Raw genomic sequence first — 22,559 nt, forward strand, 5'->3', positions numbered from 1 at the left:
TATTATTTCGTATTACATAGTTATGTGTACAGGATGATCACATTTTAGAAAAAGTGCATTTTTTATTAGAACTTTAAAAGAATTTAAGTGTGCTAATGCAGAAAACTCCCCAAGATAAAACCAAACAGGAGAGATCCAACAGTTAATCATTGCATCGCTCTTTTGGGAAAAGATGATGTAAACCCCACACCATGTGACACTGTAATGAATAATACAGTAGTGAGAGAGGTGGGGGAGAAAGGGGGGACGCAAACACTGTAAAGGTTTGCTGAGAAAAAGAGAAGGAGGGTCCTGTATCCTCAAGACTTAAACTGAGTAGACCGTGCGTTTTGCCGCGAAGACGAGATGTGCTGGCTGCCGATAGATCATCCTCTGCTGCTTCCAGGTGACTCAACCTGCAGCTCCCGTCGACCCTCGCCGTGCTCCGTGGCTCAACTGCTCGCGTCGCGCCTACGGAGGATCGGGGATCAGCTGGAGAAAAGCTGGGCGACCGAGCGGGCGGACGTCGGCTACAGCTGCGGGGACAGAGGGACGGTGGTGGTAAGCGGACGGGGTCACCTGAAGGAGGGCTTCCTGTGCGTTGCGCTGCACTTCACCATGCTCGTGCTGTTCGTCGCGAGGCGACACCTGTAGGGCGCGAGGCTGCCTCACCAGCAACAGGTGAGTAAACAGAGTCACGTCACCTGTTCGAGCGCGAAACCACTAAGCCTATCTCAGATTTGGATGAAAATTAATTTAGGCATATTTGTCAAATTGAAACACACACACACTAAATAAATACAAAAATGCTTTTTTTGACGCAGGCCAGAAGAACATTTTCTTTACTACTTCCATCAACTTTTCTTGGCCTTTCCCAAATGAAATAATCAATTTTAAGATAGAAAAATACATTTAACCTCTCAATATTTGCACAACAACTTTCATCAAGGGACCATAAAAACTGGATAAATAAATTTGGCGATAAAAATGTTTTAAGTATTAGGTAATTATTAAGAGTCGCACTTCTACAGAAAATGAGATGAAATAAATATTAGGATAGAACTGATGCCATTCTCTACATTTCATTTTCAGACGGTGCTAAATAGAAATTATAGCTCTATTGTAGGTTTCACGTTTCTTATAATGCGTCTCAATAAAGTGCGTGTATCTCTATCTCATCATAGACGGTGCCTTTAAGATTATGCATGAGGGAAAGCAACGGGCTCTCATCATTTGCACTTAAAGCAAAGGATGGAGGAGAGTCGGAGGATGCGGTGCAGGAAGAAGTGTGCAAAGCGGGTGGAAAAGCGACAAACGAGGAAGCGGGTTAAATTTGTGTTTCAGGAACGGAACTGCGTTTCTGACTATTCTGCATGTGGCATGAAGACTAGCTCAGGTCGGATATGGATGCACTATACCGAGCTGAGACGACACCAGCAGACCTGCAGTCAGTCAGCGGCTATATCTACCCCTACGTGACTCTCCAATTCTGTCATCCCATCTACAAGCCGGTGATGTAATCTTCCCCTGGTAGAGTGGAGGGAAAAGCTTACTAATAGTACGCCTTTAAAATTTTCACCTCCCACAATGCGAGTGCATCAGTGAAAACTGGGGTTAAACTCATTAGACCTTCTGTATCTAGGCTACAATTAGTGCAGCAATCCTTAATAATGCACTGAAATGTTTCCAAGCTTCATAATGCACTGTACCTTTTTTTTTAAAACATAAGCTATAAGTGTAAGCATGTAAATAATGAGAGTGGTTTTTACAGGTGTTTTCTACAGTGTTTAGATGATGTTTACACATTACTCTGCTTTTTTTTAATCTGTTGGGGGGAGTGTTATGTGGCTTGTTATTATAAAGAAAACTCCTAGGAAGCTATGCTGTTATGCTGTCTGTGATTTCTGCAAAAAAGAAAAAAGCTTTTTTCCCCCTAGTATATTTAATGTAATGTGGGTAAAATTCCTGAAACTGTCTTTTATAAAGTGTATGGTCTTTATACTTTTAAAACATTTCATATGAATTTTTAGCAGTCCTGATAATAAAAAAACGTTTACTGAGATATATTCTTTGTGTCATTGCATTTAGACAAGAAATACACCTGATATTTGAGCTTAAGTGCTTTATTTCAAAACCAATGATCTCAGTGCTTCACTGCGCATTTTCCATATAGTCCTAGAGTCTATTAAGCAGCCCGAGGAAAATTATTCTAAATAAAATACACAGTAACAACATAAATGAGGAATAACAATGGAAGACAATTTACAGTGTGGACGATTATCAGATATGTGCCTCTGATGTCAGTGACAATGTATGTACTACATATCAACACTTTTACAATGCACCGTTTATGGTCAGGCTACTTAAACGGCACACACCACCTTGTTCCTTATTCAGTATCTAAATATGCTTATGTTTTACCAACCACAACATCTTCTACCTAAAGAGTACAAACTGATTTTCCATTAAGAATCATTCTGAGACATTTCATTTTCAAATAAAGTCCATTTGTAGAACTAAATCAATACATGTGATGAAATTGTAAAGACAACTCGGAGTGTATATTCAGTCACGTTTTACATTATAACCGCACTTAAAACAAACTTATATTAAAAAAAGTCAAATAAAAAGTTACCTATAGATTACAACAGTAGCGAACCATTGAAATTGAGCTCAAGTTTATGTTCCTTTACCACATTGATCATTTCTTCAAACATGTGGCCTCAATCACCAGCTTTATAGGAAATGATTGTTTTTAAATATATTCGATTATGGCCTTCTCAAATGCCTATAAATTTAATGTCCCCAATATATCATGTATTACCCCAATTATTCCTAGCCTGATTTATATAAGACATTTACAGAAACATCACTGTTTACCTTGCTTCAGAGTACAATCACATATCTCTGGATGCTCATGATATATTATTAGAACTTAGTAAATTTGGAAGTGAGCTGAGGTGGTGCCATCCTTCCAGCATCTCAGGGTCTCAATGACAGTAGACCGACACAGTGGACACGTTCTCTCACGATCGAACCACAAACACAGGCATTCCTCGCAGAACACGTGCTGCAGAATAACAAAATCTTCATTTATTTGATGGCAGAAGTGTGACACATACATAGCTAGCATATCTTGCTAAAAATACCAATAAATAAGTAAATTTGTCACTCAAGCTACTCTTGTGAAAACTGCATCTAAAAAAAATGGACATAGTCACCATGAAATCTTCACGGGTTAATGAAGCCTTGTTGTGAAACATTGAGCATACTTGACCCTCCATATAGGCACTTCCAAAACCAGATGTCACAACTGCAGGGAACATCTGACTGTGAAACCATGTGACATAACCATGGAAACAACAAAAGCAATAATCACATGTTAGGCTTGTCCTGCATTATTGCTCTTTTGGATAAAGGGGGCTGTAATTTCAAAAATTAACATCAGTCACTGAACCTAGTGACTGAGCCCTTAAGTATTTATTAGAGGATCAAGGAATCTAAAAGCTGTTTGTGACCACAGAATCACCCTCTGCTGGCCATTAGAAAGAATGCAGGTTTGGTTTCAGACCCAGAAACTATGTCCATCTTTTATAGAAGTCTATAACATAATTGTTATTTACAGATGATAACAGAGCAACAAAAGTAGGTCATATTAACTTTTAACCACACCCAAATAACAGTCAGTATATAGTGACATTCAGTGACAACAATTTTGACTTTAAATGAGCCAAATAATTTGCAAAATTTAGATTTTTTCCCCCCATTTTTGTTACCAGTTAATGAACCCTTACCTGACAGAGAAGTGCAATGGGGTCTCTAAAATCAGCCTGACAAATAGCACAGACATCACCTGCCTCGCTGCACTGCTGACTGCCAGCTCTCACTCCATAACTCTGGATGACATATGCACAAACACACAAAGGAGTGAAATCTTCTGGATACTCATTTAGATTTTTTATAAATTCTTTAAAAAACAAAACAAAAACAAAAACAAAAACGACTGACCTGGGAGCTGCAGAGCATGACCAAGGCCTTGCGTATTGCAGATATACGTCCGCAGATGTCAAAGGACTGCAAATCAATCAAGATCAAGACAAAGCACAATTATTTAAAAAATTAAATAAATATGGAATTACAGCATCCCACAGGATTCCCCATTTCATCCAAAATTAGAAAGGACTTAGTTAAAAGACATGCAAACAGATTCACAAGTCCATATTTGGGCACACCGCTGCTTTGAAATGAAAACAAAGAAACAAAAATCTATTTGTTGTTCATTTCAACTCTAAAACAACAAAAATGGATTTCTTTTAGGGGCTCACCTCACTAACTTAATTCTTATCTCACTGTCTTTATATGAAATAAAGCCATTACAAATTGATCAAAAGTCCAAATTGTTTCAGTTACACACAAACTAGACCTTTGATAACTTCCTCCACCTACAGCCTTCTGGTTTAAGCTCGTTTCTTTGAAGTTCATTCAACTGTTGCCCAGTCATTCAACACCGTTATGACGACAATGACTCAAAGAAGCATTCATATCAGCATGCTGTTATACTAAAGCAAGCCTTGCTTTGCCTGATTCTGGAAAACACCAGTGTGCTGCAACTTGTACATGGAGTACGCACATCCAGGAGATTACCCACGTAACTCAGTCGAACACCCCCATATTTAAGAACTACAACATCTGAATCACTGTTATATTTAAAGAAAGCAGGTCAATAATTGTAACCACACATGAATGAATAGTCTCAGAGTGTAAATAATCTTTGCATCATCCATAGACTCGCTCATTCATGTTCCATTAATTTTCACTATTTCTGTTCTCCCACAGAATGTCGTGTCCAACTTTTAGTGAGTCATTGCCCAAGAAAGTCTATTTTCTGAGTTTTGAAGTCTTTTTAAAGGCTGACCTTCCTGTGACCATTGACTAAGTTTTCTGTCACGGGTCCATGAGCTGAGGTGCATTCTTACTCTGAAACTAATGTTGCTTAAAAACATGTCAAATGTGACAATGCTGGGGCTTTTTTTTGTTTTCCACCAGTTTTACAGAAATTTGCAGAGGCATTACCTTTCCATACTGAGAACAGCAGACTAAATGGGCAACTACTCGTACTAATGACTTACAATTATTGGGGAGAAAAGAATGGTTTAGGAAAAGGCTGATCATTTTAAATGACCCCTCATCTGGATTCCCCTCATGCCAAAATTTCCATGATACCAATACATGACTAAAAATAATGACTGAATTTTGATGATTTTTTTGCATAGGAGCACTACTAAAATTCTACCAGAAGTCTAAAAGTAAGTCTTTAGTGGAAACCTTCCATGCAAAACCTAAAAAAAAGGACAAAAACAATTTTGCCCTCAGGTGCTGAAACCTTGCAGAGGCTGTAGATGATGATGAGTGTGGCTCCCAGGAAGTAACTGTTTGAGGGGTCTTCTCCCATGATGTACTTGTACCACAACTGGATGGGAACGAGAGCTCGAAACAGCTGGCTCAGCTCCTCGATCAGCAGGTAGAACTTACCCTGCACAAACACACACAATATTAAAAACTACATCAATAGTTGAGACTTCAATTATTCAGTGTCAGTGACTATATGTGGCCATGTAAACTGAATGGCAGCACTTTTGAAAAAGAAATAAAAAAGACACATAACACAAGTTTCAAATATAAGGAAAAAATATATATACCCAGTGGAGACAATATGTATTCTTTGTCTGATCCACTCACTAGCTGTCCAAAAAAGCAAAAAGGACTCAGTAGCTTCAGGGCACTCTTCTATCTAGTCGAGAGCAGTGTGGTATTAAAAGCTTAAAACAGCATGCCTCCAGCCCAAATGTGGCCGCTGTCCAGATCTCAGCAGTTTCACAGCAGTACAAGCAATTTCCTCACACTGCAAGGGAAACTGGCAGCGGCTCTTTCCACCTGCTACCCAGTGCCCACATTAAGCTCAGCCCTATGGGGGCTCGCTAGCTATCTTTAAAGGGCCTCCCTTCCGTAATCACAGAGTAGAAATGTACTTCTGTCCCCACTGCCACAAAGTGTGTTAAGTGAATTGGGGACGGTTAAAAGCGGGGGCGAACAAAACGAAGGCAAACTTGATTCCCCGATTGCCCCGGCTTGCATAATGACTTCCTGGATGATAGCTGACAAAGATTGATGACTGTGGGTAAAGAGGCACAAGCAGCTGGGTAGGCAGGGGAAGTAGACCTCTACTAGCTACTAATTCATCTTCCTTATTGTCCCCTCAGTCTGGCATCCCACAGTGCCCATCACGCCCACGCAAAAACTGTCAAATTTAAAGTTTGGAGATGAGCCAGCCAGTGTGAGTAGCAGACACTGCTTGAGTAGTGCTTAGCTTAGCCATTACTGTACATTTTTATCTACAAGACTGGAATTTACATTACTCAGAAAGGATTGACAAACAAAACGTGTAGTCGGTTCTGTCACAGCTTATTCTTACTTCCTTTGACTGGCACACTGTGGGTCATTCTTTTAGGGCTGTTGCAATAGCCAATGTTATTTTGGACCTCAAAACAAAAAAGGATGCACTAATATTATCACAATATGAATAGAATAACAGTAATAATAGCGTCACTCAAATTTAGCTATATATAAAATACGAGTGTATGGAGTTGGTAAGAAAGTTACACAAGAAGAACAATTGCAGTGACAGTTACACAGAAACTGCAAGCTGGACAAATCTTATCACTAAAATGTAAAAATTGTGTGCTTCATCTTTTAGCCACAAAGTTATTCAAAAACACGAAAACACGAATTTACTTTGTTCTATACTGCCTTACATGTAATACAATTTGACTTTGTATGACTGTTCAAACTAAAGAACTTTAACAATGAGATTTAGTTAATGGAACTCACTGGACGCTCCTGTTTGAGTCATTTTTTCCACAGTTACCAAAAGTCTAAAAAGGAAATCTTTCTGGCATAGGCAGAACAAATATTTAAAATAATTTTTGTGCATTCTTTAGTTTATTATTTTTATCTTATTTTTATTATTATTATTTTATCTTAACAGAGCTGTATTTCTGTGCAAAGGTCTTGCGCAAATGCTCACTTCTTTATATTGTTCTTCCAAGGAACCAGCCTTTGTCATTTTTTTTTTTAAAAAGTGGTCTTCAGCAAAAGTTTTCCAGGTTTTCTGAAGGTCTTTTAAAGGTTTTCTTTGGGCATTGGCAGCTTTGTTGTGCGGTCCAGTCTTTGTACTCGACCATTTTCAGTTTAACACTTTTGTTGTTTTTTTTTTTTTAAAGTGTGTGTCCTTAAAAGAAAAGAGGAAATGAGGAAAAGTGAAGACAAAAGAAGAAGTAAATGCCCTAAAAATGATCTACAGTAGATTACAGTAGCTGAAAGTCATGTTCTTAAGAAATAGAGTAAAAAAAAAATCCAAAGACTCTGTGTCAGGTCTTTGATATGCATACCTGCGATATGCATTTATTTTATAGTAATTTCTCTACTCTTGGGATATATTAGGTATATCTTATGTATTTAAAATATATTTAACTCCATATTAGCACGACTGAAATTAGCGACAACTTGATAACACTGAAAATACATGTTTAGTAATTACCCATTAAATAAGATTCAAGCAAAAGCAGTTTTATGAGTCTATGCCTTTAAAACATAACCGTCATGGAACTTCTGATCGCATGCCCGCTATTGCTTGAGCAAACTTGTGCTGACTGCAGTGATTATGGGGAATCATTAGTGTATCCACAGCTGGACACAGTAATGAATCCAAAAGGCAGATTATATGACTTCATGGGGTTCAGAACAGACAGCACTGTCTGGCTTCAATGAGAAAAAAGCTAAGAATTGATGATATAATTGGGGATTACCAAAAAATTTAACGTGTCCCATCACAACTGTGAAGCTTCAATCCATGTGTGTATATTTGTGTGTTTGTGAGCGGAGGATACAGGTAATGGTCCAGCTCCAGGGAGGGATGACCTCACCTCTGCAATCCCCTCGAGGGCAAATGAGCTCAGTTGCTGGCTGGTGTGGTTCTGATAGGCCTCTAGGTTTGTTTATCAGTGGAAAATTTAATCCTAATACTTTGTAACTCCCCCCTCCTCTACCTCCCATTTAACGCACAAGCACACAACGGGAATACAAGCTGCACCTGTATGGAAATCAAAGAGTGTGTGTGTGTGTGTGCGTGCGCATTTGCAGTCATACTTTGTCGCCTCAGGCCAGAAAAAAACCACACAAGCAGACACCCGCACTCACAAGGCTCACCTAAGGAGTACCGTTTAAAACCTAATGAATACAAAACAGCTTCACACTGTGACCCTTTAGCACTTTGTTCACTCAGTGGAGTATTTCATCATAGTTTAGCAAATTTTCTTTTTTCCCCTCATGAACCGAGCTTAACAACTTTAAGAGTGAGCACTCTGTAACTTGACATGTTGTGAACAAGCATGAATACTGCCTTTTGACAGAAACTTGGCTTAGATGTCTTTCAAGTTTGCTATACAATCTTACAACATATACAACCTGGTCTTTTTAATGAGTTAAAGAGAAAGAAAGGTTTTTGATCAAGTTGTTCTATATCTTATAATTCGCAGTGTGATAATCGAAGAAGAAAAGAATGACATGATCTGGAAAGTAAAGATGCTCAGTTTTGGTAAAAGCCTAATCAAAATTAATCAGTTGTATGGCCAATAATTATAATCTCAATTATTTGATATTTTATGATTTTTCATGAACTTTAACATTTGCATTTGATTCCATTTTTCCCCAAATACAGGATTTGCTTGGGTTTTAATTGAAAAGCAAACGTGATCAAAGACATAGGTCATCTGGGTGTGAGTTTATGACCGTTCCTGCAAAGTCACCTGGCAGTCGCTCCCTGCCTGCAGCCTCCACTGCAGGAGGCCTGCAGATGAAGGCAACAAGACGACCGGGCTGAATGTGCTTGCAAAGCCAGCATGGTAGCCATGGGGAGAGAGACTGAGAACATAAAGCCAACAAACAACTGACCGCCAAAAGGGGACACTGTGAGAAATCCCCTGAGACCTTGCAACCATTAAATTGCCTTCCACAAGTTTACCTACCGAAATCTTTTATGTCTATTACTGCTTGTTAACGAAAGACTCTTTTTCCATCATCTTGGTCTTAAATGAGCTAAATAATGAGTAAAATTGAACTTTTAGGGAGAAGCAAAAGAGGACTGCTGTCAAGGAAAGGAGTGCGCTTGATTTTAACACAGACAAAATGATTGCTTTACAGTGAAAATCAAGGCAAAGAAGAATTCATTTTATATCTGTTCACTGCATCACTATCTGATGAAGAAATCTACAACACTCTTACATCACTCTGACCTGACCTGATGACAGAGTAATGAGCAGAGTTTCAGATTAAAGCCGCTGCCCAGTCACAGTGGAAGGACCTGGTTGAGATGATTCAGCTATCTGACTATTATACCTTCTGGCCACATTCTAAATGAGGTTTTTCAAACATGTGCAAAATCTGGACGTTTCTACTGGACAACGGTCTACGGACCGGTACCGGTCCGTGAGTCGTTTGGTACCGGGCCGCGAGAGTTGAGGCTCGGGTGTGAAATGTATGGTTTTCAGGGCTTTAATCGTTAACTTGGTTTCCTTGTGTCTTTCCCCGTGTTGTAGTTATGTGTCTTATTTTGAAATACATTTTTACATGTTACCATAGCAACCAAAGAGTGGCAGAGAGGAGGATGTTACTCTCAATGTCGTTGGCGCATTTCAGGAGGACGCTGCTAATAAAGTTACACAATTACACAGTGAATTTGCATTTATTATTATTTTTACAAAATACCGCAGTTTTTGTCTTGGTCGTATCATCCTCGACACCTTAAAGGCCGCAAAAAAGGTTGGGGACTGCTGAATTAATCGATACTTATTTCTTAATTTACACTTTCACTGAAATCAAAATGTTGTCTTGGTCTCTGTATCTTTTTTAACATGAAAAACCTGCATTTTCTGTAAAAAGCTCTAGAAAATGAATTAATCTGGATTTCTTACCCTGGATTTGAATGCCAGGAGAATCTTAGGCAGAAAGAGGACAAAGCATTTCAGGATGATGGTGACGTACTTGAGTACAAAATCTGTGATGCCCACTGCCCAGATCAGATCAAAGAAATCAAAGCTGTTGAGGATGGGCTTGGCAAATATGAGGCTAGAAGAGAAAAACAAAATGAATCAGCGACTTATTGTCAAGGATGGTGTTGCTTACACTTCGTCTAATGACAAACAACAGCAAGAAAAGATGTCAGAACATGTCAGAAACTCTGTGGAAACAAAACAACAAAACAAACAAAAATACTCACAGGACAAGATCAGACAAGAACGGGAACACTGCCTGAAGGAAATGGAAGTAAAAATAAAACGCACAACATAAAAATGAATGGGGAAAAACCTAAATGTATATGTAGAAAAAATAAAATAAAATGGCAGGCAAAGAAACACAGAACTACTAGAAAAATCTTTGCTTGTACACTACCTGTTGTGCAGCTCTTCATGATTAAATGTGTAGTAGATATACACGATGTTCCCTCCAAGGAACATGATGATCCATAGAGCAACAAATACAGAACGTTCCTCCTGGTAACAGAGACACATAGAGGGATTTCAAGCAACATGCACCATACATTTCTTCTAAATGTGCTGTAAGGTGCTAGTATTTCAAATAATGCTGCAAACTAACAGAATGCTTGGTGTGTTATGAGTTTGTTTGAATGTGAAAGAGCATGTATACATAGACATCTCTCACATAAAAAGTCCATTTTAAAAGGTATTTCAGCGATTATACACCAAATTGATTTATGATGTTTAGAATAAGACTTATTCAGTGCGTATATTTTTCTTATGCTCATCAAGACCAACGACGATGATGAATTAATCCACCTACAAAATCTTCTGTCTACCAAAAAATGATTACACTTATTTATTTTTTTACAATACAGCTCTGTTGTAGTCCAATTGTTATTGAAACGGCACTACGTTACATTTAACACACAATATCGTCAAAAAATGGATCAGTGCATTCTGTTTTAACATCACTAAAAATATTATTTAATAATAATAATTACTAATTTAATATCATTTAACATTTTTATTAAGTATAATAAAGAGAAATAAGGAACATAATTACATCTTTCAGTAATAATTGCTGTGCTAAAACGTGCTTGGAAAACGTTAGCGTGAATCTGATCTAAGAATAAAATAGCTATACTTCTTGGATTTTGTTCCCCCCTTTACCCGTAATGATACTTGGTGCCTTAAAGTGGAATTGGCATAGGCAAACGTGCTGGCCATCCCCACGCAGACAGCAATTCCTGCGAGAGAGGTGCAACATCATCAGTGCATGAGAGGTACCGTTAAACAATCTTAGCCACATTAGTCCTCCACAAGCTGAAATACCTAGTTTATGCTGAAAGCAGACTTTAGCCAACAAAATAAGGATGAAGGGGAAGCCTCTCTGTAGCCAGGTGACCACTGCTTTCAACTCAGACAAAGCTGGGGCTGGGGTGGACTGGTCTTCCTGGGCCTCCTCCCTGGAGCTGTGCCTTTCTGAGCCAGCTGCTGTGGTAGCCTGCTGGAGCAGGGACGAGGTCCTATGCTGAAGGGGCTGATGGTGGAAGTGGTGATGGTGATGATGGTGCTGAGGTGGCCGAGGGAGAAAAGGTCCACCCTCTGTGCGATGGGGCCCCCCTTCCTCTCTGGATGATGCTGTCATCTGGATAAAAACTTCAGGGGGAGAGCCCAAGACTAAGCCGGCTGCCTGGAATTGGGCAGAGGAGACAGAGCTGGAGGGGACACCAACAAGGCCGGAGAAGATCTGCTGGGGAGAAGCGGGTGATTCAGGCTTCAGGCAGTCAAACACACCACCCTCATCCAGGCTGCTTTCCGATCCCAGAGTTTGGCTTCGGCTCCTAAATGGAGAAAAATTGCACGTAGTATAGTATGCAGTCTTTGAATAATCATCAGCATCTTAATCTGTGTAGTGTGTTCTCCAATTATCAGAAAACCTCTGGGGACAAAGATGCGTTTTTCTTGTACTCCAAGTCACAGATATTAAATTGAGACTGATGATAAAACTTGATGAGTTTGGCTTTCGGTTGCAGTTTTTCTTAAACGGGGGTTAAATGAAGAAGCCTAAAGCTCCCTCTTCAGAGCCACGTCCTCTAGCTCTTCTGCTGGGGACATTGAGACATTCCCAAGCCAGCTCAGAGACATAATCTCTTGAGCGTACCCTGGGTCTTCCCCAAGGCCTCCTCACAGTAGTGGATGCCCCAAACACCTCACCCAGGAGGCATTCAGGTGGTCCAGATGTCAGATGCCCAAACAACTTCAACTGATTCATTCATTGCAGAGGAGTAAAAGCTTTATTCTGAGTTCCTCCTGTATGACCGAGGTCTTCAGTATGTCTCTAAAGGCCGGCCTGAGCGCCATTCATTTCCGCTGCCAGTATATATGATGTTGCTCACTGAATTATTGAACTAAACGCAATTGTAGCTCCAATTTTTTATTCTGGCAAAATGAAATGATGCTGGTCTATAACACCCCGCAGTAAAACTCCTTTTGTTTTGTGCTGAGAGTAATTAAGAGTTACAAGGCAACAAACGGAGGAAGGCCAAACTCAAAGTGTTGCAACAATGTTGGAAAGCACATATAACCTACAATTGCAAATATGTGGCCTTGCCAAAACTACCAAGAAAGCATACAGGCGGTGCAGGCAGAAGGGGTGACAAAAGCATCTGTGCATTTGTGCAGCAGCTCCTTTCCCCACCTTTCAGAGGGCATGCCATCCGTGTTGCTGCTGTGTCTCCTCTGCATGGCATACCGATCATCACCACATGGTCCAGTCCTGTAAACGCACAAATCCACAGTATCATCACCAGTATGTGATTCACAGAAGCTGCTCTTTTTGCATGCATCTGACAATAAAGTGGCCAAAAATATAAACCACTTTACCTGAATTAATGCGGTGTACTGGACTACAGCTCTTGTCATGGTTGTTGTAAATGGTTAGCTAGACAGCTGCTGCTGCCCAGACGATCCGCTCGGGAAACTTCCGGTGTGGCGTCACTAAGACCGCCATCTACCAATCAGCATCTTCTTTCCGACCACACCACATCCGTGCTGGGGATTTGTTTTGCTGATGCTGGATGTCAGATTTTGCTGAAAAAAAATCCCACCGTTTCTTCTTACTAGACATAATTTTGGACATGATCGAATTATTATCTACAGAGGAGACGAAGAAGCGTAATTAAACAGCGTCATAGCTTATTGGTTATCGCTCCTCATATTTATCTAGCAACACCGAGAGCAGACGGCGCTAGCTAGCAGGCTAACAAAGCTGGCATTTACAGTGAAACACTTAGCTTGCATGTCCAGCGCGTAATTCGGTAGTTTCAAAGCAGACATTATATTTAAAGGTTGCTATTGTGAGTTTAAGAGTTAAAACATGGGTTAGCTAGAGTTAGCTATTTTCCGTCTATGTCCTATATTTGCATTTTTACCACCAGCTGAGCTAGCTTTACATTATTTGCAGTTAGCCTTTTCATATTCCTGAAAATTGAAGACAGCCAGAGAACTACTATCCGTGGAGGTTTGATGTGTTAGGCTGTCACTTGCATTTCCCCAAAGCAAGCCATGCTATGATGGTGCTACGGCGGCTACTGAGAAAGCGCTGGGTGTTGGGAGTCGTCTTTGGGCTCTCCCTCATCTACTTTCTGACCAGCACACTCAAACAGGTACAGAAACTCACACTGAGGTAAGTCAATTACAGAAAAAACATGCAAGAGGAAAAAAAGATCTAGTCACTTTCTTTTTTTCTTTTCTTTGTAAAAACAAAAAAAACACACTACATGCCAATTCTAAGTAGGAAACTAAACATACACGCATTAGTAGGGAGCTGTATATCCAAGCTTCTACCTTGTCCAAATAACTATTCTTCTGAATAATCACAATTTGTGGCATTATTTTTTGAAAGTGTAGCTGGGTCTAATATTACAGACTTTTACCGGCATCTAAACAATAATTTCTGCCCACTTTTTTGACAGATTTCTAAATGAAAATGTTTGTGCTTTCTGTTTTGTGTGTGTATGTGTTCCTCAAGCTTGGGTCCTCTACCAGCAGCCTGAGAATGTGAGGGCATTGATCTTAGCTGTTCCTATGACTGCACTCTTCTGGACAGGCCTCTGATGGTCAGCCTGCAATCTGCTGGAGCCACTATTCAATTTTGGGGTTTACAGCTCGTATCACTGGGGCCACTTGACTTTTCCTTCCACGTCTGCTTCAGTTGTTCCTTCAGCTTCGCAGTTTTCTCATGCTTTCTTTTTGAAGTTGTTGTCCTATGGGATAGAGACATTTGCAGTCTCCTGCTTTTTGTCAGACACCACTTTGTCTGTGTGGCTGGCCATCAGCTTCTTCTCTGTCCTGAAAGTCCCACAGGGTCTTAGCCCTGCAGTTTTCAGCCAGCAGGTATTAGTAGACTTCTAAAACACATGCGCATAGATATTCCCGTACACTATCCCAGCCACTTGATAGGTCCTCTCAATGTATGTTGTCCCTTCTTGCATCTTAGATTCTGCCGCAGTGTGCTGGATAGTTCTAGGAAGCCTTTGCACAGTCTGCAGCTTGGCTTCTGTCAGCTGTGGTAGACCCCTGCCTCTATGGATCTGGTGCTTAGGGCCTATTCTTGTGATGCCATGAGCCCCTCTGTGCTGTCCTTTAAGTCTCTAGCCACTGGTAGGATTTCTTGATGCCAGCCACTTCCTCCATCTGTTGATGGTACACCCCATGTATGATAGCTCCTCTTGTTCCTCATCACCAGTTGCCTTCAGCCAGCTGAAGACCTCATAGAGCAGCTTAACTTGGGGGCTCTCTGTCCGATGCATTAACGGAGGCTCCATGTTTCTTCCTGGATTGTGGCTCTGACACTTATTAATCCTCTTTATTCCTCTCTCTGTTGCTCATAGAGCCTCAGGGTGATGGCCTTTGGGTGGAGCACCTGTGGCCCTCTCATTATTATTATTATTATTATTATTATTATTATTATTATTATTATTATTATTATCATTATTATTATTATTATTATCTGATGACTACCATTGAGCTGACCGTTCTGCCTCCTGGCAGCTCCACCTCTTCAGTCCAGATCCCCTTTGCTCTCTTTCTAACCATTCAGCCACACACTCACTCAGTCTGAATGACACCTTAATGTCTAGAGTCTTGGATTACTGCTGCACCAGTAGCTGGTGCTTTGACCCAGCTACTGGTCAACGTACCCGTTATTTCCAATGCTGTGCTCATGTGCGGACTCATGTGCCTATTCAGTTTGGTTACGGTGATGCTGCGCAGGATCTTTGCTTTTCCTTGAACTGTACTTTTCTGGACAAAGATGTCGGTTTTCATTCCTGGAATCTGCTTTTTCACTGCCCAGAGTGTTCAGATCATCAAAGTGACCACTGTTCGCCTCTCCTTGCACATCTTCTCTGGCTCTTCTTTCAGCCCTTGGTATTTCTCAAGCTTCTCGTGTTTCTTCATCCTGATGTTGCTATTGCTTGGTATTGCTACTGCTGGGTATTGCTACATCGATCACTATGGCCTTCTTACTCTACTTGTCTTCTTCATTGTTGAAACAGTGGCTATAGTTTCTCGAAACATTACTCTTATTGACAGATATTAGCTGTCAGAATAATAATATAGTGAATTTAGAATAGGGTTATATGCTCAACTATATTCTGAAATTTATGTTGCTCTTCATTAGCTTTCCATGACCCGTTTCTTGTATGTGCATTTTTCAGGAGGAGCGGACCATACGAGACCGCACACTCTTAGAAGTTAGAGATTCAGATCATCGCATCCCCTGGAAAGTCCGCTTTAACCTGGGGAACAGCAGCCGACAGATCACTCAGTGTAGAAATTCCATCCAGGGCAAGACACTGCTTACAGACGAACTTGGTGAGTAATAAATCTATTACTCACCACCATACAGTGATAACACATCGGATGTAGCCTGTAACCAGTGCTTATCATAATCTGCATTAATGTTTTACAGGATATGTCTGTGAGAGAAAAGACTTGCTCGTTAATGGCTGCTGTAACGTCAATGCTCCCAGCACCAGACAGTACATTTGTAAAAGTTGCCTGGCAAATGGATGCTGTAGCATCTATGAGTATTGCGTGTCATGCTGTCTCCAGCCCGATAAGGTAATCTGTCACATCAAGGGCCTTCAGGATCATCGCGTTTAACTTTCATCGGAAAAGGCATATCTGCCCACATGCTGCATTTCACAAAACCTTTGCATGCACACATTTGAAACCAAAGATATCATTTAAAATTGCATATTGCGTTTGCATTTTAAGCAAACCAGTGCATGCAATGGGAAGAGATAATAAATCTAAGTGATTATAAATCTATACATGTTTTTGTACATGTTCAATTTCTTATCTTTCTATTTTTGTTTAGCAACTTCTTCTTGAGCGCTTCCTGAATCGTGCAGCTGAAGGTTTCCAGAATCTTTTCACTGCTGTCGAGGATCATTTTGAGTTGTGTCTGGCCAAGTGTAGGACATCTTCACAAGTATGTTAAGTTAAACAGAAGAAACAAACATGAATTGTTAGATTTTCCAAACCAGTTTTAAAGTGTTGACCCATACAAATCATAATAACAATAACTGTAATCATTTGGAAACAAAGGAATAGTGAAATTAGTAGTCTGGCGGATATGCAGCAACACTTACCCTTATCTCTTGACATTCAAAGTTGATATTTTGCTCATACATTTATCTGTATATTTTTCAGACAGTTGTTGACAAAAGATACGCTTTTATTCGAACTTGATGCATCACTATGACACATACTGATTTTCTCATGATTTTCCTGAGACAGTTGGTTCATTTAGAAATTTTAAAAACTCCCCAAAATAAAAATAAATAAAAAACAGAAACAAAACTGATTCTTGGCTAATCTCATTGTAAATCACTGAATCTGCACAAGCTTTGAATATTTTCAATACTGTGAAAGTATTGAGAAGAGCAATATAAGTGCTTTGTGAAAAAACATTTTAGTTTCTTTTCTCATTTCTATTTTTCCCCTTCTCCAGAGCGTTCAACATGAAAACACGTACCGAAACCCTCAAGCAAAGTACTGCTATGGTGAGAGTCCTCCAGAACTTCTGCCTGTATGAGCCTATTTGACTTGCTTCTGGTGTTTAGTAATCGAAGAGCAATGGAATAGCAATTGACAAATAAGGGTGTTTGTTGAAGAGATGGTGCATATGAAATGCTTGGACAATTTTGCGGCAAAGAGATGAAGGAATGCAAGACCAACCTCAAAAAGGACAAAACGCTGTATGTTTTCTTTTTTTAAATTATTTACACTTCATAAGTGCATAATACGCTTTATCCGTTCATCCGTGATGATCATCAGGTCTACTTAGCAGGCAGCTCATCCATCAACATTTGCTTCAAACAAGTCATAAAGTCATGTCATAAAATCAAATGAACCTTTCTGTTTTGTTCTGAACATTTTAAAATGGTAAAGAATGTGTCCTAACCTCTGTGTATAGTGCATGCAGATGAAATGCTTATTTAATAAAAGGGACTGTGAAACTGAATGAGTTAGTTTCTGCTTTTTTCTCTCTGAATGGTGACATGTAGATTTTGTAGTAGTGTGGTTTAAAGGGCAGTTTAACTCTCTAGCAGGTTTTATTTAACTGAAATAACAGTGGTAGATAGCAATGTCATGCATTCAAATTTTATTAAGCTTGTGGATCTAAAGCACCGGGAAGAAAATCAAACAAGACATCATTTTGAAATAACAGCTGTTTTGTTTTTATTTAAAAAAAAATATATAGTTATGGTGAATAAATATAAGGTCCACAGAAAAGAAAGATAATGCAAGGAATTTCAGTATAAATAACAGTAAAAAAAAAATTTGATTAAAAGTTCTTGAAAATATAGAAACATTTAATATAACTTGATTGTTTTTTATGTGGAGTCCAAACTAATAGCTCTCTGTAAGTTACTGCTATCTGTTTCTTTCTACCTCAGGCAATGTAGCCCCCACACATGGGATAGTTGGTCAGAGCAAAACAATTAATCAATGTGAAGGCTGAGGAAAACAAACTGTCATAATTAGGAAATGTATTAGAGCCATTTCTCATTTTCCTGGTTGGCAAGTTGATTAATTACTGCCACAGGGGAACATGTTGATTGCTTTGAGCTATCAGGTTTGGAACAAAGACATTTCCGATAGCGCTTTTATGGTAGCAACATGACGTTTTGGTAAACGGAGATATTTGCTTTATTAGAATTTGTTGAGATGGTTATCATTCACACCTGTGATATCAAATGTGAAGCGTCAAATAGCAGCCAGTTAGAAAAAGATCCAGCTGTTAGCGCAGCAGTACTGGGGTTTACATTTGTTAAGAGGTGCCGATTGGTGGATTTGGGCGATAGCAGACAAAAGCAGCGATTTTCACTTTTTTTTTGTCTGTCAGGTTTAAGCTTGGATAATTGCTTCCCCAGTTGTGCCTTACTTATATGTTGTCGATTAGACATTTGCATGTACTTTCTCATTCAACATAATAAGAACAGCTCAATTTCCCAAAATGTCAAAGTACACCCTTCAGAAATTTTATAAAAAAAACCCTCTTTGGCTGTTTTAACCATGTCGGTTGTTATGTTTGTACTGAAATATCAGATATATTAAAGAGAGCGACACTGTAAAGATCCTTAATGCATAACAGCATACTGAATGCATGAAAAATTAGCATTTAAAAGTCTTGGATGGGGGTGGGGGGCTAAAGAAGAGCTGCCACAAACTATAACCGCATTTTCACCACAAACTCAGCTAAACTTGTTCATAATCAGAGCAGGTATCCACTCCCCTCCAGGTACTTATGAGGCTGGGTCTTTGTTACTTTACCTTTCCCCATTTTTGTTCCTTTAACATATGAAACAAACATTTGCTCCAGCCATACCAGGTAATCCCCGGCTGCCTTTAGCAGGGTATGACTCCACTGTTTCCTCTCAAATACTTGTTTAGGCATTTTAGGTGGTGATGGCTTTGAGGGACATGTACTTTTAAACATGATGTTTATACAATTTGCAAGCATATTAATCCTGGCAATGGTTTCCTCCAGCTTCTTGTGAAGTGAAACATTTTGGGGATTCAGGTTGTTTTTCTGGTCCTCCAAGATGTCATTTAGGCCTTTATACATGAAGAGCAAGCTGCAATGAACTTTTGTCCAATTAGGAGGAGAGCTCTTCTGGACGTGGAGCTCAGGGAAGCCAGGTAACCAAATACCAAGGTGTTTTCCATTGGCTTCATCCTAAAAGAAAAGACGAGTGAGGCGAGGAGATTTTGAAGACGTGTGTTGCTCATCCCATGAATATGCAGCTAATCTCTTAAACTGCCTCTGAAAGGTCATGCAAAGCATCTCAGCATGAATCTATACCACAGCAAAAGAAGAAACTTAACACTAGATTTAATCAAACGATGTGTTTTTAAACCCATTATATACACGAAAAATCTGTGTCTCCTGAGATTATTCAGGCAATAGAAATAACGACTTTTTTTTCCTCACAAAAATGTTCCTCCAATCCCCTACAAGGACATGTCTTGTTTATTTTGTAAAAACCAGAAAAAAATACCCAGTTTAGTTAGTTAGTTTTCTGGCTGATGCGCTTTCATAGATAAAACTTGTTTAATCTACACCTGAGATGTAATTCTCTTTAAAAAAAAAAAAAAAAGCAGACATCTTAATAGCAACAAAGTGCAATTTAACTGAAACTGCTTCAAAGAATGACTACAGAATTGCTATGGTACTGGCACTAAAAGTGTTTTAATCTGGAGTAACACACTCTAGAAATGAAGGCTGTGACACAGCACTACTCAGCAGAGCTTTGGGAGCTGCACTGTTTTTGCGAAATTTAAGTGATAGAAAAATTCAGACAACCTCCCCACAGCTATTGCGTCATCCAAGCACGCTGGCAGATTGCAAATAGCGTCACAAAACCACTTCTCTGGGTTGCACTGGTGAGAAAATGAATAGTTTTAATGTTACTTACAAAGCATCTCAAGCTTTCATTGACCAGGCTTTCGGTCAGGGCTGTCAGGTGTTTGGGACTGCACGATGCACCTGCAGCATGTTTCTTTGGTGCAAGTCGTGCATCCAAGCCGTGCATCAGAATCGCCATCCAGATACAAGCCAGTTTCAGAAAACCTGTAAACCAAGTGTACAATCACAACATTTTAAGTTTGGTGTACTTTCTCATACAAACTACTTCACGTTGTTGCATGGTATACTGTACCTGCTCTATATTTTCCCATTGTAATTCTCCTCATAGTTTACTGTGACAAGGGCAGTAGGTGTGTGAAATATAATTTTGCCCTATCGCTTACTTAACCATATCCTCTGATGAAGAAAGTCAACCACTGAACCAATCAATTCAGTTTCTTCTGGCAGGTCACCACCTCTTCCACTAAAGGAAATTACTGATGATGATAAGTATTCTCTAGACTCTAGAACAGTTAGATTATAGAGTTGAAAACTAAAAAAAAAAGAAAAAAAAAAGAAAAACTGATATTAAAAGATAAATGGGTTAGTTTCTCTGCAAAAATTTAAAAAAGGAGACTAACAAACTAGGTTGTAGATAGCAAAGGTATATGATTTTTTTAAAAACTGGCTGCTATTTATCTTATATGAGCTACATTACATAAGTGAAACTGTAGTTTGTGTAAGTGTGAAATGCATGATTGTTTTTAGTTTTTAAATGAGCTTTCTTTAGCCTACGTTAGTAGTTTAGCAAGAATTCTGTGATGACATATGTACTCTATGAAATATTCTATAAATGAGTCATGCAGTACTGCGTAGATGCAGCTAACCACAGCCCAACAGTTTTGACTACTTTCATGTCCTGACTAAAATTTTAACTCAACCCTGTTGGTTGATCTCACAAGCAAATCAGAGGGAGAAGAATTTGAAATGCAGCTCAATTCAAAACACTGAGGTTGAATTAAAAGTTACATTTTTGTATTTACAAAACACAAACGACTCTTTCCCAGCGTAAATTACAACAAAACAAAACAACAAGCTGATGAATCTGAATTTAATGTAGGTCGTAAGGTTTAGTTAAAGACTTTACAGAGGTGAGGTCATTGTTGCACTTTATATAGACCGCAGACACCTGCCTCTTGTATACAAAGCAGTTGCCATTTTCAAGAGATAAATATATAATAAAAACACTAAATAAGTTAAAAAGAACTGGCTGGAAAATAAATAAATAAATAGGTTACAGAAAATTAAGCTTCAAACAGAAAAACAAAACAAAAACTAAAACTTGCAAGTTATGTAATACTCTCCACATACAGTATGCATTTCAGAAACATCATATTTCAGTTGAAGGCATCAATTCACATAACAAACAATTTTCTGTTGGTATTACATAATCTCTGGGTAGCCACATACACAACCCACAATTTCAGTAGAAGGTTGATTATTGCATAAAAACTTTACACAATTTGACAAGTTCCTCTGTTTTAAAAGCACACTGGTTTTACTCATCACTGATCAGAAGATTACCTTAAACAGGATGTGATAATAAATACACACACACCAGCACAGCACATATGCACACTCGAATAATATTAAGTCATAAATAAATGACAAATTAATGAATGAACCTTTCTGAAACACTGGAACAATTGAATAATAAAACATATTAAGATATTGTTAACACTGCGACTGGTATTATATTAACCATAACAAAATAAATAAATATTCTCAAATATAAATAATTTTGCAAATTTAAGCTACATCATATTCACATTCAAAGAAATAGATAAATAAAAACAAGGTACCAGTAAATAATTAATATATGGCCAAAGGGACCATTCTGAAATGCACAACTTTGAATTCCCTGTCAAAACATCATCAAGGGTTAAAAAGGAAACCTTAACCGTGACAGGAATAGCAGAGAGGTGGTGGATCCCAGATAACAGAGATATTTTCTCAGTCTTATCTGTTTTTAGTGACAGAGTGTCTGATTAACTACCGTCAGCACTTGTTTGGACCATTCCGTCAGTCTGACCGCAACACTCCATACATAAATTTTTTGTTTGTGGTGATCGGTTAACTCTGTGGGTGGGGTTGGGGGAGTGAAATCGAATGGTCCGAGCATAGTCTTTATCATAATGTTTAAATTTTCTAGTGTTTTTTCAACGCGCTCTGTTTTCTTAAAAATTTCACCTGGGTTCCTCAAAAGTTCTTGGTGATATTCTTTGGCTTGTAAAACGTGTAACTTAAAAAGCTCATTCTTGATATAGATGTTCTGCAGCTTCTCACAAGTGCTTTTACCAGATATCTGGGTGTTAGGAACTTCAGGTCGTATTGTCTCATTCCTTTTTCCATATTTTTTTATCTGTAGGTAAAAAAACAGGTAGAATTCACCATGAAACTGTAAAACTTGTAAAATTCTTATTCTCTATTCAAATAAGAACAGAGCCACTTGATGCTTCAGCCTTGCACTGAGTGACACGTTCATATAAGTAATAAGAACA

At 39.0% G+C, this 22,559-nt stretch overlaps 3 protein-coding genes and 1 long non-coding RNA gene across 4 annotated transcripts; 2 read left to right on the forward strand and 2 right to left on the reverse strand.

The window, feature by feature from the left end:
- The first annotated feature begins 210 nt into the window (after window positions 1-210).
- Window positions 211-2,041, forward strand: LOC146376577 (uncharacterized). The gene is made up of 2 exons (XR_014801843.1): window positions 211-660; window positions 1,164-2,041. It is a non-coding gene; the product is annotated as an uncharacterized LOC146376577 (long non-coding RNA).
- Window positions 2,042-2,086: 45 nt separating this feature from the next.
- On the reverse strand, window positions 2,087-13,072 carry rnft2 (ring finger protein, transmembrane 2). Its single transcript, XM_084946997.1, has 10 exons — window positions 12,960-13,072; window positions 12,775-12,852; window positions 11,406-11,917; window positions 11,244-11,320; window positions 10,486-10,586; window positions 10,008-10,161; window positions 5,363-5,512; window positions 3,988-4,053; window positions 3,774-3,875; window positions 2,087-3,049 (listed from the first exon to the last, which is right to left on the reverse strand). Exons 2-10 carry the CDS (start codon window positions 12,819-12,821, stop codon window positions 2,915-2,917), a joined length of 1,344 nt encoding a protein of 447 aa, XP_084803123.1. The 5' UTR covers window positions 12,822-12,852; window positions 12,960-13,072; the 3' UTR covers window positions 2,087-2,914.
- A 41-nt stretch (window positions 13,073-13,113) lies between these two features.
- Window positions 13,114-17,610, forward strand: spring1 (SREBF pathway regulator in golgi 1). The gene is made up of 5 exons (XM_084947001.1): window positions 13,114-13,741; window positions 15,797-15,953; window positions 16,051-16,202; window positions 16,462-16,575; window positions 17,098-17,610. Exons 1-5 carry the CDS (start codon window positions 13,646-13,648, stop codon window positions 17,179-17,181), a joined length of 603 nt encoding a protein of 200 aa, XP_084803127.1. The 5' UTR covers window positions 13,114-13,645; the 3' UTR covers window positions 17,182-17,610.
- Window positions 17,611-17,823: 213 nt separating this feature from the next.
- On the reverse strand, window positions 17,824-22,024 carry LOC146376580 (uncharacterized). Its single transcript, XM_084947002.1, has 2 exons — window positions 20,069-22,024; window positions 17,824-19,329 (listed from the first exon to the last, which is right to left on the reverse strand). The coding sequence occupies exons 1-2, from the start codon at window positions 20,195-20,197 to the stop codon at window positions 18,865-18,867; spliced, it is 594 nt and encodes a 197-aa protein (XP_084803128.1). The 5' UTR covers window positions 20,198-22,024; the 3' UTR covers window positions 17,824-18,864.
- Between the last annotated feature and the right edge of the window lie 535 nt (window positions 22,025-22,559).

This window comes from Perissodus microlepis, chromosome 12 (assembly GCF_051167445.1).
Source record: "Perissodus microlepis isolate ML-2025 ecotype Zambia chromosome 12, ASM5116744v1, whole genome shotgun sequence".
Lineage (NCBI taxonomy): Eukaryota > Metazoa > Chordata > Actinopteri > Cichliformes > Cichlidae > Perissodus > Perissodus microlepis.

Bases quoted from the DNA above. Each gene is read 5' to 3' on its own strand.
- spring1 (XM_084947001.1), top strand. From the start codon at position 13,646: ATGATGGTGCTACGGCGGCTACTGAGAAAGCGCTGGGTGTTGGGAGTC. The intron at 15,954-16,050 runs GTGAGTAATAAA...AATGTTTTACAG, and splicing joins ACTGCTTACAGACGAACTTG to GATATGTCTGTGAGAGAAAA. The intron at 16,576-17,097 runs GTATGTTAAGTT...CCCCTTCTCCAG, and splicing joins AGTGTAGGACATCTTCACAA to AGCGTTCAACATGAAAACAC.
- rnft2 (XM_084946997.1), bottom strand. From the start codon at position 12,821: ATGCAGAGGAGACACAGCAGCAACACGGATGGCATGCCCTCTGAAAG. The intron at 11,918-12,774 runs GTGGGGAAAGGA...TTCTCCATTTAG, and splicing joins GATGGCATGCCCTCTGAAAG to GAGCCGAAGCCAAACTCTGG. The intron at 3,050-3,773 runs GTAAGGGTTCAT...GTTATTCTGCAG, and splicing joins CCATTGCACTTCTCTGTCAG to CACGTGTTCTGCGAGGAATG.
- LOC146376580 (XM_084947002.1), bottom strand. From the start codon at position 20,197: ATGGCGATTCTGATGCACGGCTTGGATGCACGACTTGCACCAAAGAAA. The intron at 19,330-20,068 runs GTAAGTAACATT...CTTTTCTTTTAG, and splicing joins ATGAAAGCTTGAGATGCTTT to GATGAAGCCAATGGAAAACA.